Source organism: Sceloporus occidentalis, unplaced genomic scaffold (genome assembly GCF_023333645.1).
Source record: "Sceloporus occidentalis isolate IW3139 unplaced genomic scaffold, rSceOcc1.0.p SCAF_162, whole genome shotgun sequence".
Taxonomy (NCBI): domain Eukaryota; kingdom Metazoa; phylum Chordata; class Lepidosauria; order Squamata; family Phrynosomatidae; genus Sceloporus; species Sceloporus occidentalis.
Window position 1 is genome coordinate 932,070 of NW_028317142.1, and position 17,768 is coordinate 949,837.

At 38.8% G+C, this 17,768-nt stretch overlaps 1 protein-coding gene across 1 annotated transcript in view; it reads left to right on the forward strand.

Annotated features, from left to right (window-relative positions):
* The window catches only part of LOC149279543 (microtubule cross-linking factor 1-like), a 55,128-nt gene that overhangs the window by 7,820 nt on the left and 29,540 nt on the right, over window positions 1-17,768 (forward strand). The window contains exons 2-3 of the mRNA XM_089501055.1: window positions 7,108-7,332; window positions 8,448-8,606. Of these exons, the coding sequence (XP_089357181.1) occupies window positions 7,135-7,332; window positions 8,448-8,606 (357 nt within the window). The 5' untranslated portion in view covers window positions 7,108-7,134. The remainder of the gene's footprint in view (window positions 1-7,107; window positions 7,333-8,447; window positions 8,607-17,768) is intronic.

Here is a 17,768-nt window from a genome sequence, read left to right on the forward strand (position 1 = left end):
GGAGATCTGGATCTTAGTCTTGTAGTCTTGATTATAAGACTACCTCAAATATAAGATGATTTGCTCTGTAAAAACCTTGTCATATAATCAAGCAAAAACAGTACATAGACATTAATATGTAGTTGGTCCCCCTCTTTAGAGCTATAACAGCTTTCACTCCTTTGGAAAGGCTTTTTGCTGGGATTTTTGCCCATCCATCCAGTAGAGCATTTGTGAGGTCAGGCACTGATGTTGGACGAGAAGGCCTGGCTCACAATCTCTGTTCCAGTTCATCCCAAAGGTGTTCGATGGGCTTGAGGTCAGGGCTCTGTATGGCTCGGTCAAGTTCTTCCACACCAAACTCGTCCAGTTTTGCTGGAGTGGAAAAGGGTCTTCCCCAAACTGTTCCTACAAAGTTGGAAGGATAGCATTGTCCAAAATGTCTCGGTGTCCCCTTCATGGTATGTAACACTTAATACTGTCCATGACAGTCTTGTAAACAGGAGGATAGGTCAGCAATGCAAAGGATACTATTGGAAAAACTAGCTGCATATCAGACATGTTGTGAAATAATTACAAATCAATGTTTATTGTGGCATTGTTTTTTAATATTTTACGTATAATTCAGATACTGTCCCTTCTATATGTACAAGATTATTTGTGTTATTTGGGTTTATTGAGAAAAAAAAAGATAATAGTAAACATACACCTGCCAGGGGAGGCAAATATTTAACACCCAACTAATGGGTTTACTGTTGTCATAACTTGCAAATGTATCAGACTGGCTCCAGCATTGTAGGTATTTTATATATTGTAGCTGATACATAGCCCCATATGCATGCAATATTAATGTTTGAATTACCATAGAAACACATGCATTTCCCAGCACCGCTGGTGACACAGTGTCTTTAGTAATGGTGTGAAACTAGACAGTCATCCATCCATTTTTGTTTCGTTATTGTATTTTACAGGCTTCCTAATAAAATCAAGTAGGACTAGGGGATATGTAAGCATTGGATCAGCTGTGAGATTAAAATGTCAACTTGCTTATCAGTAGCAAGGGGCTTTTGTGCCCTGCTGGTCACAGCTGGGTCTTTTGTATATATAGAATTGGCCTCTTGTAGAATACATCAACTTTATGCTTGCCACATGACCTCAATTTCTTTATTATGCTATTTAATTGGCTTCCTATCCTATTTGATATGATACATTACAGAATCTTCTGTATCATCTGATAGAAAGTTTTTGTTTTTTTTCAGAAGACATCAATAATTAGCAATGGTAAGCAATTCACAGCGTTACTTTCTGCGATCTGCTCACTATTCTTTTATTAAAGTTAACAAAGGCACAGAAGGGTCATCAATTGAGTTAAAGGGTCAATTTTCATGGTTATGGTAAAGGTTTGGCAGGGGGTATCAGTCTTTGAGGGCAATAGTTGCGCTGTCATTCTAGAAGTGCCTTATTATGTCTCTTAATAGGATGTAATTAATTGATCACCCTAGTATAAGGATGAGTAATATTCTGGGCTTTAACCTAAAACTCAGTTTGTGACCCCAGGGAAAAGACTGGGGTGACAAAAAACCCTGCTTTGTCTATGTTAAAGATACCACAGGACTTATTTTTTCATTAGTATATCTTCAGTTGATCAGGGAAGTGAAGATATGTTTGTGACAAAACCCTAAATGCCTCCATACGGTCCCAATCATTATTTTTTTTTTAATTTGCCTCTGTGGCATATTAATTTGAATAAAGGTATGCACAGTTTTGTTGCCTTAACATATTATTGTTTTTTGGTTTTTTTTAACAGCAATTTGTTTCATCATACCCAGTGTTTATTTTCTTATTATTCTTCTTGTTATCCAGTAAAAATCTAGTTCATTTCAACAAGTGAAATGTCACATTGTAGTGAAGATGCTGGTCCAGCGTGTGTTTCCAAGGCAACGCAAACATGTGAAGAGAGTCGTTTGGGAACAACACACATAAACCTATAAGAATGATAGCATCGTGTCCCAGTCATTCTTCCCTTGTCCTTGTGATAAGGGGGTCCTGACTCAAACAGACTAAAGGAACAGTATGACAAGGGGGGCATCGTCGTTTGTATTACATGCAGAAGCAAGTTGCGACTGTCTATCGAGTTGGCAATTAACTCCTCACATATCTGCCCATTTATTCATTCTTCTAAAGGATTAATTGCATAAAATTAACACCAAACATTTTATGAAGGTTTATCAAAATATCCTTGCTTTTGTGACACCCAACGCGCATTACTTACAACTTTTGAGCAAAGCAAAATTGACTACCAACGATGAAAGAAAAATGGTGTTTCTAATGCTGCATTTAGTTAGTTTTAAATTCCGCAGAGCAGACGGAACAGCACCTTTAATTATAGCATCATCCTATTCCAAAATAAAGAATGTTATCAATCCACTTGTACCTAATAAATCTGCCATCAGACCGAATGTTATCTGCTTTGGTGACTCTGAATTACGTGCTTCAGATCGGGAATAGTGAGGTTTTAAAATCAGGAACAAACATAATGTCACCACCCATGAAATAATTATCATGGCAGCCGTTCTTGAATTTATTTACAACACCAAAAACATAGGCATACATAGCATGAGATAACTAGCTCAGTATACCAAAGATGTGCCCTGGTATACTGTCCACGAAGATACAGTGCATCAGGGGCATTAAACGGCCCTCTCCGAGTATTTCACTGGGCTGTGTAGTGTTCAATGTGAAAGGACATATATTGCATTGTGCTGGGTAGATTGCAAATGCATTGGAGGTGTTAGACTGTGCTCTGGGCTTATGATGTGCAGAAGGTGTTAAACTTTGCAGGGAGGCCGCACATCAGAGCTGCTACATTGGCCGTTTCCACATCCAGCTGGCGAGTCTTTTAGGTTTATTCACTAAAGGGAGAGTTAACGGAAGAGTTTGTAAGAGAGGTTTTTTGTCCCAACTCTTTGGCTTCGCTATACATGATGAAAGGTCAAACCCAACAAGCTTGAATGGCCCTGCGGTAATCATAGTTGAATCACACCTACTTGAGACGAGTACAAGTTTTTTTTGTTTGGTTTTTTTTTACTTCCTAAGTACTGGAATATGCGTTCTGCGTTGGTCCGGCTGCATGGGACACCAGATTGTCCCTTTAAACTAAAATGTAATGTAGATAAAACTAACGAGTCTGATTCCAAAGGTGAAGGATCATTAGTGATTTAATGTCTGTCATTATCCCCCCATCATTTTTGTTTTTCATGACTTGATTCTCTTTAGGGATCATGCATTAACCTGTTACTAGCCACAAAACAAATCATAGATTTGTGATGCTTTCTGTACCCTTTGTGCTTGAATGGCCACGTCTGTCACTTCTCCTTTATGCAGAGAATAAATCCATTCAAAAACCTCCCATCTGAAGCAGCTCATTTAAGCTGTTAGCATTATAACCGAAAGTGTCTGCCCCCTTACCTCTTTTTACTGGGATTCTTAAAGGTCCACGGCCCATCTGTGATCGACCATCTGTCCTCCACCTGCACCTGATTTATAATCGCCTGGCACATTTCCTCTCATTTGATTACTTTTTGCTTACTTTAGACCAATTATTCCACCTCTCAATACAGATTTTAATGAATGCTCCACATTTTTGGACTATGGCTTTTACTTTCCTAAATAAAATCCAAAGAGACACCATTTAATCTTGCGTTCTTTCTTTATCGTTATATAATTCTAACTAAAAAAAACAACACAGCTCTTTGTATCCAACTCTTTTAATCGCCGCAGGCTCTGAAGTTGGATTATTTGTTTAACGTATAAGCAACGTGGTTCACAATTTAGTGTTTAGTCCAAGGAATGTATGTTTTCAACATTTCAAATGGCCAAAAATGGACACACTTGTTTTGTTAATGTGCCTAGAGGGCTTTATGAAGTCTTTTTATGTGACTTTACGACCTATTGATTGTTTATAAATAATATGTTTTACTTACATAGTTTAATGTGCAAACACATTCTGTACACATGTGTACAAATTGTGATAAGCTTATATCCAACAAATGTTATGAGCATCATCAGCCTACCTGGGAACTTTATGGCCCTTTGCGGGATGCGGTAGGAAGTCCCGCTGATGTCGATGTGCGATCCTGCTTCGGCCACGAGAAATGGGCAACAAGTCGTGAGAATCTGACTGCCTCTTCCTCGACCCAGAGCTATCTGGTGGCAACCCGGAGATCCAGACTCCCAAAGTCTCTGGGCAGAACGCAAAAGAGTTCCCAGGAAAGGGAAGATGGACAGATCCCACCGTGAGCAGTCAGACTGCGTTGTGCACAGCTCTTAGTGGGCTAGTTCTAAATTACTTATTGCAGTTCCAAAAAACTGTATGTTTTCATAAACCCACCTACTCGAGTTAAATTTTCTGAGCTTCTTCCATATTCATTTATTGTTCACCTTTTGTTAAGTTTCTGCACCTCTTTGGTAGAGAGAGTTGAACATAAAGTTAATTAATTTGCAAGTTCTGCCACCTTTCTACCATAGCCACACTGAAATGTTGCTACTGATCTTCCATGGGTTCTTCTGTCTTACCACAATGCAGTATGGTGTTAAATTAATGTTACCCGCCAGGCTTAGGTCATTCTAAAACTTATTTTAAGGTTTGATTGAAAAAAGGTGCTCCTAGAGTGGCAGTGATACCAAGTTGTCCAGATCATAAAAATAATATCCAGAATAAGGGATTACTTGACAGATGTTAAAATAAAATACTCATATATAGAACAGTTCACAGCTATGAGCCAAGTACTGACTTGATGGATAATTGAAATACAGTATGAAAGTCCTTGTTCAATTAAATATAGGTTCATGACATTTTTGAAGGCTGAGGCAATGTCTGCAGTTAACCCATATAAATTATGAGGTCATCAAATCAATGGGTTTCCTTTTCGGTGTGGATGTCTTTGGAAAATCATTTTAAATTGTTAATTCATTGTTTTTTTTTGTTTGACCTTAGAGTTTCTCAATAACTGGCACAAAATAATGTAATCTTTGGCAGGATTTGTAGAACCAAAGGATGTTCCAGCTGAGTAAATCGGGACAAGTAGATACAAATAATTGGTAATCAATCGCATTCAATGGCAGACAATACCTATTATCCTGAGAGACCAGGAGATGTTTGATGTTAGCAAAAACTCGCCAAACCCAGCCTTATTTTCTCTGTGGGGTAATATTTGAACTGTGAGTAATATTAAAGAAAGGGGCTATAACAGACTGTACATGTGAAAGAATACTTAATTTACCATTATTCTACCAGACATATTGTCATAGATGGGAGCACTCCAGTTTTTATTTTCTGGATTTGATTAAGGATTGCCTTTTGCACTCTTTCTTGTAGAGGGTGTGATGGTTCATCGCTCTGCCAAGTCATTCCACCAGTTTACTATTCCCAAACCCATTATGCAATTTAAGTTTATGTCTAATGTGGTGGGCACATAGAAAGGGGAGGGAGACTAGCCAAAGGGTGTGGAGATCTGTAATCCCGTTGTCATTTGCTCCTTGCATTGTTGCATAGTTCATAGAGGACATCATTCTCCTTACAGCAATAGTAGTGATCCCATAAAAAGTTCTATTCCCAATAAGTATGATTCTTCTTGGTTATATTAGTTGGGCGGAAAGAGCAGAAGGTATTTTTTTTTTTTAGGCTAGGCTTATGGGAACATCTCCTTTAAATAAATTACTCTTTTTTTTGTGGCATTTCCACTCATTTATTCTATCCCTACTCTAGCTGCCACCAAGCCCAAAAGTCAGCCAATTGGTAGGTATGGTAAACATGAATGTATGTAGGATCAACCAGAAGGGCACAGTGAGCCCCATGGCATGGGCTATACATTACCACATTTTGTTTAAAGACAGGACGTTCACTGACATTTAAATTAAATAACATTGCCAATGATGTAACACCTGCCAAAATTAAAACAATAATAATAAATGTCTTATAACCAAGTGATTAATATTAGAAAAGAGCATGGGTTAACATGGCGTGTGCACTGTGTATAATTGTTGTTTTTTTGTTTTGTTTGGTTAATAGGATACTGTGTCTATATTAATAGATGGAAGGCTGGCTGGCTGCCTTGGAAAGTATTCCTTCTCTGCATCTTTGCCTTGGCATACCTCCTTCCTGCCTTAAATTCAGTGCAAACCTAATAATAGTGTCTCCTTATCCCAAGGCGGCAGGCTGCTAATGGAAGAAGTGCATCTCTGAATCGGAGTACTCTACTCTAGACTAATCTGTAAAATATCGGTTTCCGGTTTATTCTTCCTGTACATCAGCGTAGATTGCAGTACAATGCAATGTATATTTGCTATTAGTAATATGCCCCGGGGTAATAACAAACAGCAAGCTGACCATGGATGTATTTAGAATTGACGTTAACGCTTTGAGGATTTATATATAACTGTATAGATACATAGATGTGTATACATATTTATATGCAGTGTTTTGTGTATATGTGTGTATGTCATATGACATGTTTGTATACAGTCACACTGCAGATTATTCCTCATGCTATTTGTTATACATATATACAACATAGTAATCATTTTTTAATTGTATTATACAAATGACTTCTGATGTTCTGTATCTGGGAGCGGCCATGATGCAGGCATGTGTGGCCTTGCCCTTATGATGTTTGTTATAATAGCATTACAATGGAAACAGATTAGGATTAGCTCTACCATGTTAAGGAACAAAGGCAGCTTGGTAGGGTGCCAACCTCGTGCAGGGTGCCATTACCAATCCTCACCTATGTGAGCGCATGGGTTATTTATGTGGCAGAACCCTAGCGCAAGCCCTGGTTTTCAGTGCTGGATTTAATGCGATTTTATTTTATTTTTCCCCCTTTGCACTTCTTTTATGCAGGCACCATCAGGGAACCCAACACAAAATCCAAAAAGGAGGAAAGAAAATATATAATTTCGATAGATCACATACTTTATACGCTTACCACGTAACTGATAACTGGATCCCTTAAAATGTCTCATTGTAGAACTGTAGTTGTGTCCATGCTCTTACATTGTATGTAAATGTGAGTACTGGAGTACCGGATTCTTCTTTAATCCTATCTTTTGTACGTTCTTTTGTATTAGGACGAGCTCGACGAATTGCGAGCTGAAATGGAGGAAATGCGTGACAGCTATCTGGAAGAAGATGTTTACCAGTTACAGGAGCTCCGCCGGGAGCTGGACCGAGCCAATAAGAACTGCCGTATTTTGCAGTATCGCCTCAGGAAAGCAGAGCAAAAAAGCCTAAAAGTTGCACAGACGGGCCAGGTAGATGGAGAACTCATCAGAACTCTGGAACAAGACTTAAAGGTACATCCATTAAGAGACTTCATGCTCCCATTTTTGTTGTTCCTTCTCTTTAATATTTATGCCTACAATGATATTTTATGGATTACAATAATATGCCATGATATTAAATAATATGTTGAAGTGGTTGTGTCACCGAAATAAACATGCGGTTATGTAGATATCTCCAGTAAGACGTTTCCATTTATCTTTATCGTCTACTTCGAAGATGCTGTATCCCAATATGATAAGTCCATGTTAAAAACTGTGACCCAGAGTCACTTTTTATACATATCCCATTGCTATTATGTTTTAGAACTGGTGTAGAAAACAGTAGAGATATTAGATCAGTGCCCCAAATTATTGTATCGTAGCTCATTTCTGGATCTAAAAGTCTGCTGGCACCTTTTATGTTATATTGACATTAGACTCAATAGAAATATTGTAAGGAAAAGTTTCATCACTGGATCCATGGTTAGATCTGTGGTTGCAACCTATTCTAGTTTTCTCTTTTGGCAAACTATGCAGCCCTTCTTGGGGATTCTTAGTATATAATACAGCTGCCCAGAATATATCCGTGATATAATAACCTTTATTTACCAGCAAAAGTATTTGTTTTCAGACATTGCTGATGGGGCGCAAGAAAAAGCTTACTTTCTACTTAATGAAAATGTTTGTAATGGGTGAATAATAACATGGTGACGGATCTCAGGGAATCTTTATTTTTCATTTTCACCATTTATCCTTCAATGAATTAATAACTTTTACATGTAACTCCCACAGATACACAAAGGCCCTTTTTCTGCTCAATGGGCGGATACAATTTTTTTTAGTAAGACTTGAATATATCATTAATTTTATTCATATATAATATAATTTTGAATATATCATTAATTTTGTAAGACTCAGATAATGCATGTTAGCTCAAAAATACTACCTACATTAAAAGCAAGGCCAAATCCTGATTAATTAAAGCTTCTTGAACTTTGACCATAGTATCGCTGACTTAGGAAGAGATTTTCAAAGCAATGCTAACATTTATAAACAGTTCATGCCTTTATAGGCAGCAGCTTTTAGAGCTTGCTTGTGACCCTTTTTCTAGCTTAATCGGCTACGTGTGCTATATTTGTGTCATTCAGGTAGCCAAAGATGTTTCTGTCCGACTGCACCACGAGCTGGAAAATGTGGAAGAGAAGCGAATCAAAGCAGAAGATGAAAATGAGCTCCTGCGACAGCAAATCATTGAGATGGAGGTGTCCAAGCAGGCGTTGCACAACGAGCTGGACAGGACTAAGGAGGTGAGGACCCCTATGCAATGTTCTAGGAAAAGCCAATTTTTGGGTCCACAATAAGGAACCAAATATATATCGTGTGTATCTGTGTGTGTGTGTGTGTATATATATATATATATATATATATATAATGTGTGTGTGTGTGTGTATGTATATACACAAATACCTGTAATGTTTGCTAGAACCCCAGCTTAACAGTGTCTTCTAGGCAGACGGCTGTGCTCACGGTGGGGGAGGATTCATCACATTCTGATATTCCTGTGTGACTGTGGTGTATGTGAAGGCGTTCTGGTCTTAAAAAGAAATGAGGTTCTCCCACAAGACAGTCTCCTTGAATATAGAACATTGGTGTTCTACATTTTCTATTCCTGTGCTGCTCTGGCACTCACTACACCAAGAACTTCAATTTAATTAGGTTGGGTCATTACATCCGTCGACAAAAAAATGCATATTCTTAACATCCTTACCTACCATTTCCTATAGGTGTAAGACAGAAAAAAAGTGAGAGAGAGTGTGTTCTCATCAGCCATCTGTGGTTAAAGGAGAAAATGTTTTTACTGTAGGGACGTTGGTAGGACACAAAATTGCATTCAAATTATTGCTGTCCTGGATCTTGCTTCCTGGGAACAACCTTAACATGCGATAAACTGAAAATTAAACGTTTATTTATATTTCTACACAAAAAAGAAACATTAAGCCTCTTTGTAAATGCAAAACCACTATTCAGCTGGCTGACCGCGGTTTTGTTTTTTTGTAGATTTGGTAGCTGTCTCAAATCTGAGTCTGCAAAAGTCACTTTGGAATCACTTTCCTAGGAAAATAGGTTATTTAGTCCAAGTTACGTGACATTTATAAAAAATGTAAAAAAAACTAGGTATGAAAACAGTAATTACATAGTAAACCTCTTTTTCAGACTTGGAGCTGGGAGAATCATTTTGTGTGATCAGCAGCTGCTAAAAGATGTATTGTGTTTCATATGTATGTATGTACGGGACCTGTGCTTTAGAAACTGCCAAGAAAACGTCCAGACGGTTGCTTGGCCTGGCTTCAGATAGCGTCGGGGTAACCCAGCTGAATGGCACAAAGCGCAGGGAGGATTAAGTGCAGGACAGCAGCTGCAGTTGTGAATGGTTCAAATGATTTTGTTGAAAGAATGAATGGAGCCGGCCTGCTAGCGAGAGAAAAGGCGAGGGGGTTGAATCCAACAGCTGACAACCCCTTCATTATTAATAATGAAAACAGACAATCCAATTAATTTAAGTATTATCGTGATACGCTGCTTTCACGTTCTCATACATTCCTTTTAGATTCCTCAACTTTTTATCAGCCTGACGATATGATGTATTTTGCTTGCCTATAGATTACGGGCTCACTAAACAAAGTTAAATGCTTCTCTTATATATTTTTTGCTATTCTGGGAAAATTCGATATTAATGTTCCAACTGACATATGAGTTATTGTTGATTAATTGCTAATAAGTGTTGATAATCCTCACATATCTGTTCAGAAGACATTTGCCCACACGATTGTATTATTCTTAAAGAGGAACATTTTTTTATTTATTAAAAAGCATTAAGTTATGTGTAATACATAATATTAATGTGTTTTCTAAAACCCCCATTATTAGCAATTTATCACTTACCTTTATGATTCATGAAAGTACTCATCTACCGATCCTCAGGTACTGTGAAGCTAGTCCTCCGACCAGGGAGCATCGCTACACTGGTTACATCACACACAACATAGCCTGCAATGTAATCACATCAATGTGGATGCCATCAATGGTGCCCAATGCTGTTTAGTGGGCAGAGGTGGCGCAGGCTGCCTGTTTAGTGGGCAGAGGTGGCACAGGCTGCCTGTTTAGTGGGCAGAGGTGGCACACTTTTTTATGTATATACATGGGGGGAAAAAAATTTTTTGTATAAATTAAGGGTTTGCAACAAAGAAATTGTTCTAGACAGGTGCTTCCCAGAGAATATCCTTGCATGTTTATATGCATACGATTAGCACAGGGGCTTAAGACGATAGCCTGATTTATCCTGGGAATTAAGATGGTCAAGAGTTTCTTGATGTGATAAAAAGGTCAGATTGCTCATCCATCTCTCAAATATGCCCGGTATAGCACACATACAAATGGGAAGGGTTATTCCTGGATGTGTGTATGTGTAAGTATGTTACTGAGTATGTGTAGGAGGAGCTTTGGAGGCTTTGTTAGATAAGTGGAAGGGGGTTTTTATACCTAGGAAATGACAATGTATGATATTAATGCATTCATTGCTTTTAACATTTTTGTCCGCTACAATGAAACCATTAGAAAATATTTTTTCTCAAATATACTAGTTAAACGAAGCCCTTGTTTCAAGAACACGTTTGTGAGCCAAAAAATAATTTACAAACTGAGATTTCAAGCAAACGTATAGACCAAGGGAAATAGTAAATATGTCTATACTTAAGATTTTTTTTTCCATTCAGTGTCTATTTTATTTTAATTCTTATAGTGCAGGGAATTAACGTTTTTCTATATTCTTCTCAGATAACATTGCACAGTGCCGGGCATACATAAATTATTCAATGCTGTGTAAAAGGGAACTTCCACCAACCCTTTTATATCCTTTTCTTATTGTCCTATGGATGTGAGGAACGTGCGTGCAGTATTTTTTTCAAAGTTCTCATGTTTTGCCAAGTCTCTTGGAGAGGAGAACACAGCGCTAATTGTGATGCAAACTGCAACATAATCATGTAAATATTTATGCCACGAATTGTCTCCAACGTCCTTACCCAAGACACATATTGTTGCAAAGATAGCAGAATGTATCTGGACCATACAATGGTTTAACATTTGGTGTCCATCTAGGAGAGATGGCACACGACTGTAGTGAACACTGGATTTTAGTGCCTGTCAATCGCATCAGGAACACCCAGCAATACTTTATGTGAGTTCTCTTCTGCTCTGACACCTACAGAAAGCCAAAAAATGGTGAGAGTATACCTCTCATCATACCAGAATTTGGTGACATTGGAAAAAGGTGAGGAAGGCCCATCTCCAAGAAGCCTTTAATCCAAATACTTACGCAGAGACGCGTCTAGTAGGAGACATGAAGTGGAAGGCGTATAAATCATGTATTTATAAATTAAAGAACAAGCAGACATGGTTTGGGGTACAACATATAAAAGCCAACCAAGAAATTGTCCCAGACCACTTTTTCGCAGACACCATACAAAATGTGTCCTATCTAGTTATATCCAACACATGTTCACTGAAAGGAACCACGTAGAAAACACATACAAAGAACACAGACAGGACCCAGCCGCCTGAACTTATCTGGAATTGGTAAACATACAAACTGGCTTCGGGTTGGTATCCCATAATCTTCAAATCGGAGCGGCCCAAGAGGTAACTGGACCCCTCTCTCCCTTTCCAGCCTGCTCTCCCCGATGCCAGCTGTCACTGGCAATTTTCTTTCATAGACTGAATACATTTTATCTTGTTAAGAGTGCCCTTAGGGCTGACATCCTCTGCATGGGATATATATATATTACTGATCATATCTCCAAATTACAGTACGATATAAAATGTTTAGATAAAGAAACATAGTGATAACATTGTCACTGGTAACAGAACGTATCCTCTCAGCTGCAACTGAAGTATTAGTTGAGCTTGGTATAGAACCTCGTTGTTACCCGTTGCTTTTATCCATTTTCAAGGAAATTATATATTAGGTAAATAAAAATAAAAATTATTTTACTGTTTTTATTTTGAATTTGTGTAACTCCTTGTCTTTTTGTTCATCTACCTTTTTATCCTTTGTCTTGTATTCTTGGCGGTTTGTTGAAATAAAAGGCGTATTGAGTAACTGTTGTCAATTAGCTTGATGTGAGTGCATTATTTTATTTTTGCCTGGGGTGTTTAATTGCCTTGGGTTCTCTGGGACCTGTTCGTATGGAGTCAGACAGATATGCTGCACATCACGTCAGTGCTTTTAAACTTACCGGATAACTTGGTGGAGATTCTTTGACAGCAGTTGGATGGGAGATCAGGTCTACTGATGTTTATGTGGCAAAGTTAATGGATTTACTCCAAGCCATTGACATCAGGCCCGGACTGGCCATTGGGACTGGCCCGGTGGGCCGGGCTGCGGCAAGGCCGGATTGACTTAGGGGCTGATAGAGCTGCAGCTCCAGGCCCCTACCTTAAAATAGGCCCAGTCAGGACCGAACTGACTGGGCCTATGTGGCCTCTACGGCCGCATTAACGCAGGGCATAAGGGGCACCTGCCCCTTAAGCCCGCCGCAACTGCGACCGGGTCCGCCACTCTAAGGGCCGGGAAACCCCTACCAGGGCCGGCCTTACGGGTGTGCGGCCGCACAGGGTTCAAATTAAAACATCTGGGGTTTTTTTTACTTTATTTAACATCCTCCATGTTAAATAAAGTTTTTGTTAACTTTATTTAACATGGAGGATGTTAAATAAAGTTAAAAAAACCCCCCGATGTTTTAATGTAAGCCCTGTGCGGCCGCAGACCCCTAAGGCCGGCCCTGGTGGTGGCTTCCGGGCCCCTTAGAGTGGCGGACCCGGTCGCAGTTGCGGCGGGCATAAGGGGCAGGTGCGTTAATGCGGCCGTAGAGGCCCAGTCAGTCCGGTCCTGCCGCGGGCCCGGCCGCAGTTGCTGCTTGCTCCGGCAACAAGGTAAGAAGGGTGAGGGCGGGGGGTGCAGTGAGAAGGGGCAGAGGGGGGTTAGATAGTGAGAAATGGGGAGAGGGGATAGATAGTGAGAGGGGGTACATAGTGAAAAGGGGGAACATAGTGAGAAGGGGCATATAAGATGGGGAGAGGGGGTAGTGTGAATGCGTATGAGAATGAATGAATAAATGTGTGGATGAATTGTGTGAATGCGTATGACAATTAATGAATTCATGTGTGGATGAATTGCTTGAATGATTTGTGAGACTGCATTAATGAATGTGTTAATGATTTGTGTGAATGAGTGAGTAAATGCAAAGATGGTACATGAAGGGTGGGCTTTAACAATAAATAAATAAATAAAAATGGGCTGCTCGGGCTTAAATGCCCGGGCCTATTTTTTGTCCCAGTCCGGGCCTGATTGACATCATATAAGATCCTGATGCTTATGCCTGCCCGGCATCACATAAAAGGCTTGAATAATACCTTTATTAAATGTTAACCAAAAGTGCCGCCTTACATATATTTGATTTTAAATTTGAGTGTTTTATTAAATAAAATATAATTCAAACTTTCCAAGACACTGCCCTATGCTGTAGCTTCAGCACAGAGGGTTGTATTTATCCCCCTCAATTTAATGTACCTATTCAGTCTGGTACAAACACAACTGATGACGGTTTGCAAAGCCTGTCTTGCCTCTGTTGCCATAGCAGCACCTGAAATATGTTACTTTTTATCCAAGATGCAAGTCATTTTGGTTTAAGATTTATTTTTGTATAGCAAATATATAGTGTGTGTGTATGTATGTGTATATATATATATATATATATATATATATATTCCACCTAGAAAGGAGAGAGGGAATACTATACATAAATGTAGTATTTTTGTCAATAATAGTAACTGAAATGAAAGCGTAATATGATTTGGTTAAGTGTGCAATGAGTACGTTTACTCGGACTATTAGATTATAGAACCAAAAAAGCATACTGCGTGATGCACTGGGGTTTGTTCCACCAGTCTGTAGCGTAAAAGCCTCAATGAAAGATTTATCGATACTCGGTCACTCAGTACCGGAAGGGGTAATTACCAGTCTGTGATTAATAATTCACTACATGTCTTCTCTTCCAGCTCAGTTTGAGCTAAATGGGGACTTTATTGCACAGGGTTGTTTTAGTTCATATAAATAATCATTAAAAAAAGAGGTTGCCTTTATTGAACTCATGTTCAATAGCCATATACAAAGGAAGCTGGATTGCTGACCCTGGCAGAGATCCCATATAGCATACCGTGTGTTTGTTTGATTAATCTAAGCCTGCGGGTCTTAACACATGTAAAATCTTGTTTGCCACTTGCTTTCACATGAGCGTATTTAAATAGCCTACATTTATGGCTGTCAATTTCCACACCGCATTATACATTACAGGGTTAACACTATGAGTTGTTTAAATATACAGTGTATATGTGTATATATATAATATATAAACATAGTCGGACTGGTTATCTGGCAAACCAAGCAATTGCCTTCATACCTTTGGTGCTGTCTGTGCGTGTAAGAGTGTCTGTCATTTATTGGCCACTGGCCTTAAAGGGCCAGGGCTGTTTTTCATCATCAGTCTGGGGAAAAGCATTCACAGAAGACTTTTAAATTACAGCTACATGCTGGTAGCTATAGATATATCCATATTGGTCCAAGGTGTAGTCTTTAGATAAAGATGGGCAAACATAGGAAGAAAAAAAAGACTTGGCCACACAAGCTCTTGGGATGCCTTTTCTGAATGATTTTCATCTGATTGAGAGACCTCTGAGATCCTGAAAGGTTTTGAGATTTTACTTCTTTTTCTATGTTTGAGGAACAGAAGATGTTTTTTTTGCGATGGTTGGAACACAAAATGTAGATGTACCCCTCTACGGGAGCTGTGGCATGGTAGTTTTAATCTTGAAAGGCTTCTGGTTTGCCTGTCTTATCTTAATGGCGCCCTCCAGGATATACAATCACGGGTTTTAATACTGTTGGGAGTTTTATGTACCATAAGCAGCCGCAGATATGTTTTTACTGCACAGATTTATATGTCGTCGGTTGTAGTTACAAGCAAGTCTGCGATAGCTAATGCAGTCGCTAGCTCACAATTACCTGTTGCGGTAAATTTGGAGCAGGGAAACTGTTTAAGGAGTTCTCTGTGTGCCAGTTACACTTCATGCTCCTATTCTCTGATTTGCAGCTAAGTAAGATCACACATTCACTCGGGTAATTCAGGGTTTTTAACCCAAAACAAAATCTTGCTGATAATCCCTGAAAAATGTGTGGCATATAAACACTGTTTTACCTTTATTACTATACAGCGCCAAGGAATTTGTCAGTGCTATAAATTAATAGTTACAATAATATCAGTCAATTCTATAGGAGAAATGTCCATTAAAGTATTAATTTACTAAAGTAAAAAATAAACACAAAAAAAATAAACACAAAACTCTTACCTGCCGCAGCAGAGCCTTCCCTGCTGCAAAAGCTGCCCTTCTCCTCCATGGCCATGAACTTCCACAACTTAACACCCAGTTTGGCCTTGTCTTAAATTCAGGATCGCTGTATGCCTATCCCATGAATGTTTATATTCCTTTAATATATCAGCATTTCCCACTTCTGCTGGAATGCTGTCCCACTTATCAACCTCCTTCTCAGGGAAGTAATTATTTTTACATGACATCTAAGCCTCAGACTCTCTCGTTTTTAGACTATGACCTCTTGTCCTGATAATTCTCTTTTTTAACAATATATTTCCCTGTTTACCGTCCGTTCTGTATTTAAATTGTTTCCATCCTATCCACACCAAGCCATACAAGTTGAGATATATATCAGCTGATTCTCACACAACTAGAGCATTTATACCAGATGGACAGTCCATCGTATTATGACAATGCTGGTCACAGGGCACATCATGTGTATTTACATACAGGCTTTGTACCATGCTAAAGCCTCAGAATACAAATGGCTAAATTATGGTTATTTTCTCCTTATTAGTGACATAACGGAGGACTGCACAAATTAAAAGGACTCATAAGGCATTTTAATGATTGTTTTTCCTTAACCTTTTCCATTATTCATTCACTGGTTAAAGGATATGAATTACAAATGGCTAAAATCGACATCCAAGGCAGGAATCAGAGATAATTTTGTTGGACATAAAGATCCGCTATAATCCTGTAGATGTTGCCTGCATAATCTGTTTTAAAGAACGGGAGCAACAATATAGATGGAAAGCGAAAAATACATATAAAACGTGTAATTAAGAAACGCTGTTCTTACAGTACAGTCCAGCCGGTGGATGGGGGCCACTAGGCTAAACTTGCCACCTGGGCCACAAGGGTACAGGACATTCAGGCCCTTGGAATTTAGGGCCAAGTTACAGTTTCACTGCAGCAAACCTTGTCGAAATCCAACGACCAGAGAACCCTGCCTTCTGCTTACTTCTTTCAAAAATGTGCTAGATTTAATTAGAATTTTAAATCTTTGGTTGGACGGCTCATTGTAAAACAGGTGAAGCTATTCTTTATGCCTGACCCATGCAAAGTGAGCGTTCATTGGCTGTTACAATGATTAACGCAGCGTACTTAATCTTCAGGAGGTCCTTTTAAGAAAAGATGTATACAGACCGTCTAAGCAGAGTCAGGCTGTCTGACAAAAGAGAAAGAGACTGTCTCGAGACGTCTGAGTTGTGATGTTGTCCATAAATGGAAACGACTTAAAGTTATTCTTCATTTAAAAGAAACGCCTGAAGAAATCTGTAAAAAGGATTCACTGTGAGCTTGGCTGGAGACAGCATGCATTTGTTTACCCCCCGAGAGTGCTATATTGGAGGCAATTACCGTATTGCTTCGAGGACTTGAAGTTAACATCATTTTTTTCCTTTTGAATTCTTGAGAGCCAGTAGCCCATATGGCATTGAGAATGTTAAAACTGACCATTATCATTATATTAAATTATTCCATAAATAAGAGGACAGTACAACAAAAAAAGAAGAGGAGTCAACTGCTTTTTGGCAGCAAATCTGGCTTTTATTTTTGTATAAAAACATTTCAGTTGCAATGAAGCATCGCTGTTCAAATATCCTTAAATGGTAACGTAAAAACACCAAACTTTTTTTTATTTTTTTTTAATTGCGTTCTAGCCTTCCAACTAGTATAATTCCAAATCCCCTAATATCATATTGTCCAAATGGAGAACTTTTAGTTCTGAACGTTATTAAAGCTATTAAAACTTCTATTCTTCGTTTTTGTTGCAAACAGAACTAAAAGGAGGATTTTGTATTATCTTAAAAAACAGGACTTTTCCTGCTGCCTAGAAAAGATGTAGTCTTGGCGCTGGTGCTTGCCCCTTCCAAGCGTACCGTTCACCATATTGTATCTGTCAATGAAGAACTTGGATAGAGTCGCCCCTTCACTCTTTAATGTTATGATGACATGGTTTAAAATCCGGGTCACCGGCATTA